We start from the raw sequence: 13379 nt of genomic DNA, 5'->3' as shown, positions 1-13379 counted from the left end.
TGAACTCAGGCATGTCTTCAATCCCGGAGCCGGCAGTCTTACCTTCTACTCTAAGTTATCAGATATTTACAATCCCATTTGTAGATGAAGGAATGGAAGTTCGGAAAGGCAGTGCCATGGGCCCAAGGTCATATAACCGAGAAGTGGCAAAACTGGACTTGAACCTGGGTCAGACAGGCCCAGGCCCCAGTGCTGCCTGTGACAGAGGTCTGGGGTGGGCTGAACAGGCAGCGCTGGCCTGGATGGGCTGGAGTGCGAAACAAATCTTGCCTCACCCTCAGAAGCGTGTACTATATCAATGGAATGAGTAGTCATCAAATAGTCTTACCTATCAACGCAAAATTACAACCAAGGCAAGTGCTACAGAGGAGAGAGGGGCTTGGGGTGCCACCAGGAAGCTTGCAGTGGCGGACGGGGTGGGTGGGTGTAGCTCAGTGGTACAGTGCATGCTCAGCAGGCACAAGGTCCTGGGTTCCATCCCCAGCACCTCCATTAAAAAAAAAAAAAAAAGAAACCCAGGAATTCTGCTCCTGGGCTTGTATCCAGAAGGAACCCTACTTCAAAATGACACCTGCACCCCAATGTTCACAGCAGCACTATTTACAACAGCCAAGACATGGAAACAGACTAAATGTCCATCAACAGATGACTGGATAAAGAAGCTGTGGTATATTTATACAATGGAATACTATTCAGCCATAAAAACTGACAACATAACACCATTTGCAGCAACATGGATGCTCCTGGAGAATGTCATTCTAAGTGAAGTAAGCCAGAAAGAGAAAGGAAAATACCATATGAGATCGCTCATATGTGGAATCTAAAAACAAACAAACAAAGCATAAATACAAAATAGAAACAGACTCATAGACATAGAATACAAACTTGCGGTTGCCAAGGGGGCGGGGGGTGGGAAGGGATAGATGGGATTTCAAAATTGTAGAACAGACAAACAAGATTATACTGTATAGCACAGGGAAATATACACAAGATCTTATGGTAGCTCACAGACAAAAAAAATGTGACAATGAATATACATATGTTCATGTATAACTGAAAAATTGTGCTCTACACTGGAATTTGACACAACATTGTAAAAGGATTATAAATCAATAAAAAATGTTTAAAAAAAAAGAAAAAAAGAAAAGAAAACTTGTGTTAGGGAAAAGTTTCTTCTGGCCCTGTTTACTTTGGGGACCAGATAATTCTTTGCTGTGGGCTGTCCTGTGCTTTGAAGGACATGCAACAGTAACCTGGGCCCCCACCCGTGAGATGCCAGTAGTACCTCCTCCTCCCCATTGGGACAACCAAAATGTCTCCAAATATTGTCAAATGTCCTCTGGAGGTCCAAACTGTCCCTGATTACGAATGTGGTAGGGGGATGGTAACGGAGGCCACCTGTCTGTCTGGACTCCTCACTTCCTGCCACATAATAAGATAAGAACCACAACAAGACAGCATGTACACAGCACCCTTCTGTGCCAGGCACACAGTCTGAAATGCCTCATGCCTCCCACCTCACTGAATCCCCAGGCCAACCCTAGGACATGCTTCTACCTATATTACAGCCAGGGAAACTGAGGCACTGGGACACTCAATCACTCATCCGATGCCACAGTCATTAGTGGCTGAACCGAGTTCCAAACTTTGAAGTCTGCACCCTCCACGTGGCACTCTGCTGCGTCCCAGGCGTGAAACATGCCACCGTGCCAAATGACTGACTTTGCTTTGAAATTGTCAGGACTCCCCTTGTGGTGCAGCAAGATGATGTTATGTTTTACTCAAAATTTTCTGGCCTACCTTTGAGTTGCTTTTTGGTGCCATGGAAGAATCAAAGCGCGGATGATGGAAGATAAAAGAAGTTCATAATAGGTTTGCAAAGAAATTTCAAATGTATTTTTCCCCTAAAGACATACTTTATGTCGTTCATAAAAACCAATACCACCTATCACATATGCCTAGGAGGGAGGTACCTCTTTGCTCGTGTATCCGTGGGGCCCAGAGAGGGAAATAACTTGTCCAAGGTCACACAGCAAGTGTGTGGCAGAGTCAAGTTTGTATGCGTTCAGAGCTCTCACTGTTTCCCCTGAGCCACTTAAATGACCACAGGACTCAAAAGAAGCCAATTTGGGCAGCCCCAGAGGGCCCCTGAGGTCACCCTGGAGGCCCCACCGGGTGGCCACCCAGCCACCGACTCTGGACCACTGGAGGACTCTGGGAGACAGCAGCGCCTTAATGGACCCCCTGGTGCCAAGTGGAGGAGGCCAGGAGACACAGTGGAGGCAAAAGGGAAGTGCGAACTGAATTGGCGTTTATTTTTAAAATGATATTTCCACGAGATGAGCTAAGCGGAGGCCTGTGCGGCCCAAGACAGACAGAGCAGGTCTGTATGGATGGCTTGTAAGTAGAGCAGCTGACATTCCAGCAATAACAGCCCCAGAAACCCGAGCAGCCCCCCAGGGAGACAGAAGGATGGGGGACGCTGGGGGGATTATTATGAAGTGTTTTCAGCAGGCAAGGCCCCTCCCGGCCAGCTTCAGACCATGACACAGGACCACTTTTCATGGAAGATGACGGCAGGGGAGCTGGGTTATTTTGGTAGAGTGGATCAGATGAGGAGAGATTTTATACCGCAAAATGCTTTTAGAGCTTGGATCAGAGGATAGGAAAATGTGACTTAAGTGCAATGGAGCAAATAATTAAAAAAAAATAAAAAAAATAACCACACATACACACATATCTATATTCATCTACACACACACTGGGACCTGAGGGGGTCTATGAGTCACACGCACCTGGCACCCAGACTGAAGCCTCCTTTCACTGGGCTGGCCTGGAGCGGGAGACAACACAGACACTGAGGCACACAAGACATCACAGAGCTGTGGGGAAACCGAGGCCCTGGGAGCATGGAAGCTTCTAGGCAGCTGACCCCATCAGAGTGAGTTACCTTCTGCCTGAGGCTTGGGAGGCCCAGCAGGGAGCTCCCGTGCAAATCTGCTAATGTTACCCAACACAGCAGCACGTCTCCCATTAGCCTACATCTATTGAAGGTGCTGGTCACCCATCAACTAAGGAGGTGGGATCCTGGCACATTCCGGGGAAGGAGGTGGTCCTCAAAAGCTGAGAGAAATTGCAGCCCGCCTGCTGCTGCCATGGCCCCTGCTTTCATTATTTTGCCTTTGGCCTGCCTGTGCCTCGCCAACCTGCTTACATCCACAGGAGGGGACCAGTGTGAGGTGAGGCAGGAGCTGTGAGGAGAGGGTCTGGTGGTGCTCCCAGGCTGTGGCACTCCCTGGATTCCGACCCATGGGGGCCACAGAAACCCTCATCACGAGGAGGCTCCCACATCCGGACTCGCCCCAGAAGGTGGTCAGTCATGGCCCTTCCTCACTCTGAGAAGATCACAGTTCCTGCGTCTGAGGCTGCCCCAGATGGTCTGTCTGTCTTTGGACTCCGGCCCTACGTTGGTGGTGGCCAGAAAACCGGCTTCACCACGTTTGTGCCTCCTTGGCTGATGTGAGTTGAGGGGAAATGACCAACCACTGATGTTAGGAGGCTGAAGCAATCTTAAGAACACACAATAAAAGGGCTGGCGGAAGGGCAGAAGGGAGGATGGAGACTGGGTGTCTCCACGACCTGGGAGTATGGGGCCCAAGGTGAATGCAAACTAATAAAGAAGAAAACGCAGCAAATCACGCCCACGACACTGAGTTCCCTTGCCTGCTGCTCTGCACGCAGAAAAGCTGGGAGAACCAGGCCTCCGTGGTGTGCAGAGGCCGGGAGGCATGACCCTCCTCACCGCACACGGCAAAGGCAGGGGGCGGGGCACTGGGAGCCCACTGTGCCCTTCTTGGCTGGGGCAGCAGGAAGAGCTCAGCCCTTCGAAGCTGAGTCCTGGCTGTCACTTCCTAACTCTGGACGTCGGAGAGCTTTCCTGAGCCTCAATTTTCTCATCTATAAAATGGGAAAACCACCCCTATTTTGCCAGTTGTCATACTGGAGGCAACGCCTCTGGAGTGCCTAGCACTTAGTAGGTGCTCAGTAAGATGGTACCCAAGCTCACCTTCCAGTTGACTGGCAGGCTCCAACCTTGTTGCTAAGATCCAAGTTTTCTAAACCTCTCTGAGACCCACTCTAAAAAGAATAATGGGTAAAAGATCACTTATTCCCCAGAGCCCTGCTCAATTTCCACTCTCTACCTGGCTTTTTAAGCAGAGGACAAGGGTGTCCCAGGCACCACAGGCAGATTCCTTGCAGTTGCTCAGGTCCCAAGCCCTCCAAGGACCCATTCTACAGATGGAGTAGCTGACGCCTGGACTGCATACTTCCTCAGGTGAGCACCAAGAAGTGTTCATGATGAAGAACGTCCCTCGGGGCACCTCAGGCTAGAGGCTGTTTCCAGTCTTCGACCAGTCGGGGAGCACCTCTTACCTCCTCAATGCCCTACGTCAACCCTAGATTTCCTGGACGCCCCAGGGAGAGGAGACAGCAGAGGGACCTGCCCCACTTTTGGCTCAGTACATGTTTACTGAGTAAAGGAGTGAGAAAGAATGGATGAGGAGTCGGTGAGTGAGTGTGACAGCGAAGGAAGGAAGGAAGGAAGGGTCTTAAGAAAGGGGTAGGATTACCTCACACCAGCCAGAACGGCCATCATTGAAAAGTCTACAAATGACAGATGCTGGAGAGAGTATGGAAAAAAGGGAACCCTCTATGCTGTTAGTGGGAGTGTAGATTGGATCAGCCACTATGGAGGACAGTATGGAAGTTCCTTAAAAAATTAAAAATAGACTCACCATGTGATCCAGCAATATCATGCCTAAGTATATACCCGGAGAAAAATAAAACTCAAAAAGACACACCCAGTGCACCCCAATGTTCATAGTAGTACTATTTACAATAGCCAAGACATGGAAACAACCCAAACGTCCATCAACAGATGACTGGATAAAGAAGCTGTGGTATATTTATACAATGGAATACTACTCAGCCATGAAAAAGAATAAAATAATACCATTTGCAGCAAATGGTTGGACCTGAAGATCGTCATTCTAAGCAAAGTGGGCCAGAAAGAGAAAGAAAAATGCCATATATTATCACTTATATGTGGAACCTAAATAAACAAAACAAAATAAAATAAAATAAGGACACACACACACACACACAGGAATGTTAAAAAAAAAAAAAAGAAAGAAAGGGGCAGGAGAATTCCACGTCCCTGGCAGGGGGCAAAGGTGACCTGACACAGGGCTGTCAGCCAGGAGTGGGAGGGGGTCACGGGGGAGGAGACTCAGGATGGTTGGGGCCACTCCCATCGCTCCCTGAGCCTCCATTTCCTAACTTTTACAAACGGAAGGCTAATTCTCACCCCTCAGGACTGCTGTGGGGTTCAGTGAGAGTTTCCGTGTCACACGTACACCTTCGATGCCAATTCCCTTGGTCCCCTGCTCTGCCACACTGCGGTATCTCCCGGCTTTGAGGCAGGGGACAACCCCTGGGAGTGGGGGGTGGGGGATGAGCGATCAGAGCTGCTGAGCCGACACACGCACCCTCCTCTAGTCAGCAGCCCCCGCTCCAGAAACGGAGACAAGGACAATGGGATGTGCAGGCCCCAGTGAGTCTGGGAGACGCATGTCACTTTTCACTAGAGTCATCAAAAAAGTTCCTCTGTTCTGACGCAGAGACTTCTTCCCTGCGGGTCCCTCAGCTTCCTGACATTCCACTATGGGGAGAGTGAAGACAGCTTGTCTACCTTGAAAAGGAGGGGGCGTGTATGTGTGTGTGTGTTTGTTTCCCTGACATTTTCATCACGGCTCCTGATTCCTTATAACATAGAGAGGACGAGTTCCAACCACACTGGCTGGCGAGCTGAATCCCTCTGCTGTTCCCCCAGCACTATGGCTTTCCCAATCCATCACCCCGAATGCCTCCCTTCCCCACCAAGGTTTACTTTTCCATAATGTTCAGTGGGAGAAGCACGAGGCACACCCCACCATGGTGGGGAGACTGGGGGCTCCAGAGTAAACACTCCTGGGGGCGGATCCCAGCTCTGCGACCCTGGCCAGGAAACCCAGTTTATCTCTCTGAGCCTCAGTTTCTCTCATCTGTGAAATGGGGTCCACTCTGAGGACCAAGATGACCTCTGCCTGGCTGCCTGATGGGCCGCTGCAAGTGTGCGGAAACTGTTCTTTCACTGTCTTCCTCCAGACAGCACTGCTTGAAAAGCTTGTGGAAAAGGCACAGTAGGAGGAAATAAATAATGAACAGGAGTCCCATCAGATGCTGGCGGCAGACAGACTGGAGCCTGGGATGAGAACACCGAAGCTGTGGCTGGGCAGAGGTGGGGGCCGTCGCGGAAGGGAAGCTGATGACTGGGCCCAGGAATGGTGGGGGTGGGGTGGGGGTGGGAAAGGAGAGGGTGTGGTGGTCTCCACCCAACGGTGTCATGCCTGCTAGACCCCCACTCCCACCCTTTAGTCCAGGGGCCTTTGGGGAGAGTGGAGTCCCTTCCCTGCCATTTTTTACAATGGCTGCAGCTGCAAAACACCCACCTCCTGCTTTGGGAAAAAACACCTTGGTTCAGCACCTACTATGTGCCAGGTTCAGCACCTACTATGTGCCATGCCTGAGAGGGTACTTTTTTCTGCCTTCTCATTCAATCCTTGCAAGTACTAGGGCAAACCGGGTGACCTCCATTTCACAGATGGGGAAACAGGCTCAGACAGGGACCAACTGGTCCAAGGTCACACAGCTACCAAGTCGGTAAGGGTGATGAGCATCCGGGTCTGGGAGGCTGCAAACGGCCTGCTTTCTTCTGCTCCACCCCCATCCTGAATGTGCCCCTCAGTCCCCATCTTCCTGCATGGATGGCTTCTTTATATTTTGTTTTCTCAGCTCTGTTAAGTCCTACATATCAAATGTCCTTATTTCATCAGCAAAGCTGATGAAATAAAAAGCTGTGTGGCTGTAAATATAAATGCAGTTTGCAAAATGGAGCCCATGCCATCCTAATATTCCTTGTTCATCTCAGAACCTGCCTTAGAAAAGCCAGCCCCAGGGCATTCTGCTCCGACTGCGATACCTGTGTTCAGACCCAGGTGGAGCAACCTGTCCCTGATAAACAACCTTCTGGAAGAACCAGCTTCACGCAAACGTCTGGAAGGATGGAAACTGAGGTTTTATACACATTTCCAAGCTTGAGTAACTGTGTTGCTAATTTAGGTTCTGCTCTGTTCCTCAAATAACAGAAATTGTCTTGGGGGGGGGATGTGGACCAAGGTGGACACCCTCCACGTGCTTGCGCACTGTTCGCACCTACTTCTCATCGACCATGTTATTCCAGGTCTGGAGACCAGAGAACACTTAGACCCAGCCCTGCCTTCCTGGAGCCGTGGTCCTGGGAGGAGAGACACATCGAGGGGAGACTGAGTAGGAGAGAATGGAGGCTCTGAACGGGCTGTCATCCCAGCCCAGCTACCAAGCTGCTCTTTTCCCAACTCACACATCTCAGTGGTAAAACATTCTCAGTTTTAAGTTTGTTTCCTCTCAGTATTATTATTATTTTTTAACTATCCTATGCACCCTGTGCCCCAGGCACCTGCTGCCTTTTGTCAATGGGAAATCCTTGCAGGTGCCCAAACAGATGAGTGAGAGGTGGTTAGAGACGAGCAGGAAAACCTGCACCCCGCCAGCCAGCTAGTCTTAGGTGGACAGTTTGCTAATTTTTTTATGGTTTGCATGTGCGTGACTGTGATTTTATCACAGACGCTCACAATATCTCCTTGATTCCTGCTATAATATTTCTTCTGACTCCTAGGATGAAAGTCGCTGTATCTAATGATCCTGGTGTCCTCTAAAGGGCTCCGTGGCTTCTGGAAGCCCTGCTGCTGGAACATCCTTGAAAGCCTTTGTTTTGGAAGATGGAGGCTCCCAAGCTGGTTGGCAGGGGTTGGGGGTGGGGATGTGGCAGAGGCAGGCAGGTTTTGGGGTCAAATCCCAGCCTTGCCATTTATTGGCTGTGTGATCTTGGATGAGTTTCTTTACCTCTCTGGGCCTCAGTCGATTTATATATAAAACAAGAATGACTTCATCTACCTGGGAGGGTTAAAGGAGATAACTGTAAAATTTCCTGGCACCTAGTAGACGCTTGATAAGCATAGTTATATGATCACTTCTTCAAGCAGCCATCCCTTGTGTTTTTCTGAGCACCCAGGTCCAGGGCAGGCCCCATGCTGGATGCTGGGACACAGGTGAGCCAGACCTGGAGCTCATCATCATCAGGCCTGGCACCTAGGGAGCGCAGTCTGAAGTCTGGGGGATTATGTCACCGGCCAAGAGCACCTTGAGGGCAGGGAAGATGTCCAACTCAGCTATCCCTGCTGCCCAGTGGAAGCGTGTCATCGCCAGCTGCTACTTTTTGGTGGGCAAACACTGTCACGGCCATACTGACCCAATCTGGTACTTGATGACCTCTGGCTGTTCCCCACAAATAGAATAAAACACACAAGGAAAGCGATGTGACACCACCAAAGCCATCCAGCCTGTCACTACAACCCACTTGAAGGCTGTCTCCGAAAAGGGGCTTTGCCAAGTGGCAGGGGCAGGGAACAAAAGTGCGTGTGTGGGAGGGGGCACTTTGAAGGGGACCACTCGCATATTGTTAAGCACCATCTGTTTATTCCCTCAGTGGTGGAATTTTCTGGAGCAGCACAAAGCGGAGGTCTGAGCAAGGTGCCCTGGGCGTCCCAAGAGAGGAGCCCTGGGCAGCCTGGGGAGACTTCCGGGAGGAGGTGGCCTCGTCTGTTCAGGCTTGGGGTGAACAGGTCCTTCCCAGACCATGAGACCCTGGAGGGGGCGACCCCGGATAAGCCAGGTACGTGTTACTTAGAATGCATCAGGGGGCCCCCCGCCTCTCCCCTCCACACCCCACACCCACCCCTCATTCCAGCCCATCCACAGCTGCCTCTGCAGCCCGCAGCCGCCCCATGACGACATCCTGGCCTACGCCCCCTCTTCACAGCCCCTCTAAGGAGCTATTTGCAGAGGCCCCCATTTGGGGTTCAGAGGCTTTGCACACAAGTGTTTGATTTTAAAAGGAGAGAAAGAGAAGTCGCAGCAGGTGTCTCCACTTCCCTCCCAGCCCCACCCTGCCCGGCGAGGGCTCCCCAGGGGTCTTTGTGTCTGTATGTCTGTGTGGGAGCGTCATCCCCGCATCTGCCGCCCTGTGACAAGGGCCTTTGAAGCTCCACAATGACGCCATCTGCCAGGGACAGCCGGCTGGCTCACTCTGGGCTGATCCTACGGTTGCTGTGGCAACCAAGATGGCAACGCGGGGCCTTCAGAAAAACCACCGGACTAATGATGTCAGGAGGTTCCCTGCAGCATGGCCCGCACCCAGGTGGAGGTGGACAGGGCAGAGATGGAGGAGGGGCTGGTGGCCAAAAGGAGGAGGAGAAGGTCTCTGGGTGACAAAGGACAGGCTCGTCCCCTGGGACTTCCTGGGAAGAAGTTCTTCGCCATCGAAAGAAGCCACATGGCCTTCATGATCTATGGTATGTTGGGCCCCTCTGCACGTGCTATGCCCTTTGCTAAGACCCTCTCTCTTTCCTTCATCAGTTTAGAAAATGTCTCCCCACCCTTCAAGACCCATCTTGGGGTTTCCTTCTCTGAACTTTCCACACATAGGGGAGCCTTTCCCACCGCGGTGCACGGTGCACAGCTCCATCGGAGCTGTTGCCGGGCGGGGCTGCGGCTCTGCGTGTGCTCGCCCAGCTCCCCCACCAGCTGGGGAGCAGCTGAAGGGCAGGGATTTGGTCCCATTCAGCTACCCCCGCTACCCAGCCTGGTGGGTGGTAAATTCTAGCAAACGTTTAGTGACTAAATGAAATTGCTTCATTTCTCAGCCATTTGCCAAGGGGTTTTAAGGGTCAGAGTCTCAGGTGTCTGGAATGCAGAGCAAACAGGAAGGGGGTCGTGAAGACCGTATGGTGAGGTGTGCGCGCAGGGGTTTCCCTGCCACTGTCACTGTCGCGGACCCCAGGTCCTCTGAGGTGCAGACCACACCTGCACAGAGGTGTCTACCTGTAATTTCGTTTCTGTCTTACTCTGGGGCTGCCTTAGGAGTGCTGGCCTAAGAATCAGCGCCAAGACCCGCTTGGGGCGCCACCCTGTGGGAACCTGGGTAAAACCACTTGCTCACAAATTTCCTGATTTGAGGCCAAAGGCTTAGTGTGTCTCCCCCCAAAGTGGTTGACCCAATTCACCCGCGCACCAAACTGCGTCGCGGGTCCCCCTGTTTCGCGCCCTCCTCCCAGTCTTGACGGTGGCAGATCTGTCATTTCTGCCACTCGACAGGACTGAATCGGGGCTGGTTGTCTTGAATCTCATTCCTCCAGTTTCTAGTGAACTTGGGCACCTTCCACTGCCTGTGTGGTCTCCTCCGTGAGCGGTCCAGCCCTTACCCATTTTCTTTTTGGTCATTTAACTTTTTATTACTGACTTGGAGGAATTTTTTAATGTGGAAATTCTGAAGTGTCCTTTCTTGTACGTGTGGCAAATACTGTCTCCCAATTTGTGCCTGGTGTTTTAGCTTTATGTTAGGTGCCCCTGGTTGATCACAAAAGTTTCACATTTTTTTACGGAGTCAGAGAACAGTAAAAGGCAATTTCGAGGCTCACAGAAGCACCAGAATTTGGACACCCTTAGTATGCACATGGCTTTCTGTAACTGCAGAGCTTCCCTTTCATGGTCTGCTTTGAGTCCCACGAGGCCGTGGGAGGTAGGAAGAGTGGGGACTGTGATTCCTGTTTCACAGATTACATGATGGAGGCTTTGTAGTGGACACTTGGCCTTTCAGCATCCTAGTACCCTTCCTCTTTCTTCTAGTAACTGGCCTCTGATTTTTCTCTTAGGGAACCCCACCCCCTTGCAATCTTTGTCCCTGTGGTCTGGGTGGGGCTGGCCAGCTGGAGCACTTCATTCATCCCCCAGGTCACAAGGATGACATGGGACCTGAGCTGGGCCAATGACAGTGCCATTCTATTCAGGACTTAGGATAGAATTACTGAGAAAGAGGCGTTTTCTACTGGTAAATTCTATTTGAAAATGAAGCCAGTACAGAGGAGAGCAGAATGAAGAGAGACCAAGCGCCTGGATCAAGCCATGCCTGAGGCTCACTTAACCCCTCAGGCCAGCTCGATGTGGGGTTCTCTCTCTGCTGTAACGGAGTCCTAATACAGACCTAGTCAGCGCAGGAAATGAAACAGCTGGGACTGGACACCTAATCCTGAATTGGTATGAAAAGGTGGAGAAGCACAAGACCCCTCCACTCACACCCTTTCACCTGAGGCTCTGCCATAGCATCTGGGCGGCCACTACAGATGGGGGCCTCAGTTTCCAAATCTGTCAGGGAGGGATAATGACACCATCTCTTCCACCTCCGCTGACTCTGGCTTGCCAAACATCTCCAGGTCTCAGCTGGAGCAGGGCACTGCGATCCTGCTGTTCTGACCCCAAGGACATTTGAATGGGAGGCCAGGATAGTACACTTGGTAGAAATATTCAGCATCAGAGAAAACTGATATTAGCTTGAAACTGCCCCACGGAAAATTGGACTTGGTGGAGACAATGGCAAAAAAGAAAGAAAAGAGAACAGGGAGGAAGGAAAGAAAGAAAAAACCTGACCATAGTAGCAGCTAGAGGTGAAAAACAGACTTGGGGAAAAAATGAGTTAAATCTCCACTGTAAAATCTACACAGAAAAGGATAAGCCCTGCTAAGAATAACTTTCGTAAAGGTTTAAAAAGTGGAGAAAATCACGAACATCTGAGCCATATAAAGAGCTGCTTAAGGAACAGAACTGACTGAGTGGCATTCCCCTCTGAAAAAGATTCGATGACATGCCATCGATATTGACATGATTCTGACGACATTTCTAAACACCCTAGAGACCTTCTGTGAGCAGGCTGAGCCTCTGGCCCTGTGGGCTGCATCCTGCTTCTCTGAGAACTGTGGGGGGCGGGGCAAGAAAAGGAGCCCACAGCAGGCGCCCCCCGCTTCCCCACTACTCACCGTGGTGATGAACCTGTACAGAGGCTGCCGTCTCTCTGTGTACTTGACCGTGATGGGGCTGAGGTCATAGCGGAACCAGATGGCGGGGATGATGCGGCCTGTGTGGCTGTAGGCGACGTACTCCTGGGGTAGGAGGAGAGAGAACAGGGGAGGGGGATGTGAGACTCGGACACACAAACCGTGTCTCACGGGGTGGATTGTACAGGGTCCCCAGCAATGCACAAGCACAGGCTCTTCTCTCTCTCCCTTCCAAGAGCCGAGCTCCATGGACCCCCTCCTCTCACACCTCCCACCCCCACCCCCCGAGGCTCTGCCATAGCACCTGGGTGGCCACTGAGCTGGGGGCGTTTGGGACACTATTGGCTGCTTGGAAATTGACAGTTTGACCCTGGAGGCAGCACCAGAATCAATATGAGACTGAGTCCAGAGATGTCAAGGGACAAGCATGACCTGGGCTGAGTCTGAGTAAAGGCTTAGTAGCCCCTTCAACTCCTGGGGCATGCAGAGTGCATCCATTTACCCGGTGATAGTTCACTGAGCAGCTCTCCCGTGTGCTGGCCCCATGCTGGCTGCGGGGGACCCTGAGGGGAGCATGCCCCGCCCCATCCCCAGAGGGGCTTACAGTCAGGAGCAGGAGGCAGCATCGTCCGTGCCCTGACTGAGGGACACGGAGCGCTGACGGGGCTGTGAACGAACGGCCACAGCTCCCCCGGGGCGTCTGGAGGATGAGACAGTCTAACGCCACACACGACGTCCCGAGGAGGGGTTGTGTGAGAGAGGGGGGGTGGGGGGTGAATTTCTACAAAGCAGGAACACAGAACTGGAAAGTCAGAGGGCACAGCCGGGACTCCAAGGATGCCGAGGGGCTGAATTAACAGTGTGTCTGTCCACTTCAGAACGCTGGAAACCTCGGGGCTACTCTCACTCGTCTACAGGAAATGGAGACCAAACTAATGCCCCAACCCCAAATACTAAGACCTAAGCCCTGTGGCTTCTCTGGGGACAACCCTGGGATGTGCCCTCTGCTGGGGAGCCAGCGGCCCCGGATGGGCGCAGCTGCCCTCACTCAAGGGGCAGGCTGGGCCAAGGCCACAGAGGGCTGAGCAAGCTGTTCTGGCCACTGGGCCTTCGCCAAAGCCTCAGGGGAAGGAGACTTGGGCAAAACAAGATCAGTTTTCTCCAGGGAGAGCTGATGGGGCCATAGCCCAGTGCTGATGGACGGAGGAAAACAAAAAGCAAAAAAAAAAAAAAAAAAAAAAAAAAAATAGCAGCAGTAGGTCCCATTTACCCAAGGCCTTCTTCGTGGGCTAG

The 13379-nt window shown here is 51.7% G+C and overlaps 1 protein-coding gene across 4 annotated transcripts in view; it reads right to left on the bottom strand.

Annotated features, from left to right (window-relative positions):
* Positions 1–13379, bottom strand: part of ERGIC1 (endoplasmic reticulum-golgi intermediate compartment 1) — a 99611-nt gene that overhangs the window by 2122 nt on the left and 84110 nt on the right. For all 4 annotated transcript variants that reach the window (XM_031437801.2, XM_064480098.1, XM_064480099.1 and 1 more), the window contains one exon: positions 12069–12191. In XM_031437801.2, the coding sequence (XP_031293661.2) occupies positions 12069–12191 (123 nt within the window). The remainder of the gene's footprint in view (positions 1–12068; positions 12192–13379) is intronic.

This window comes from Camelus dromedarius, chromosome 27, assembly GCF_036321535.1.
Source record: "Camelus dromedarius isolate mCamDro1 chromosome 27, mCamDro1.pat, whole genome shotgun sequence".
Classification (NCBI taxonomy): domain Eukaryota; kingdom Metazoa; phylum Chordata; class Mammalia; order Artiodactyla; family Camelidae; genus Camelus; species Camelus dromedarius.
This window is presented reverse-complemented; position numbering and strand designations above follow the sequence as displayed.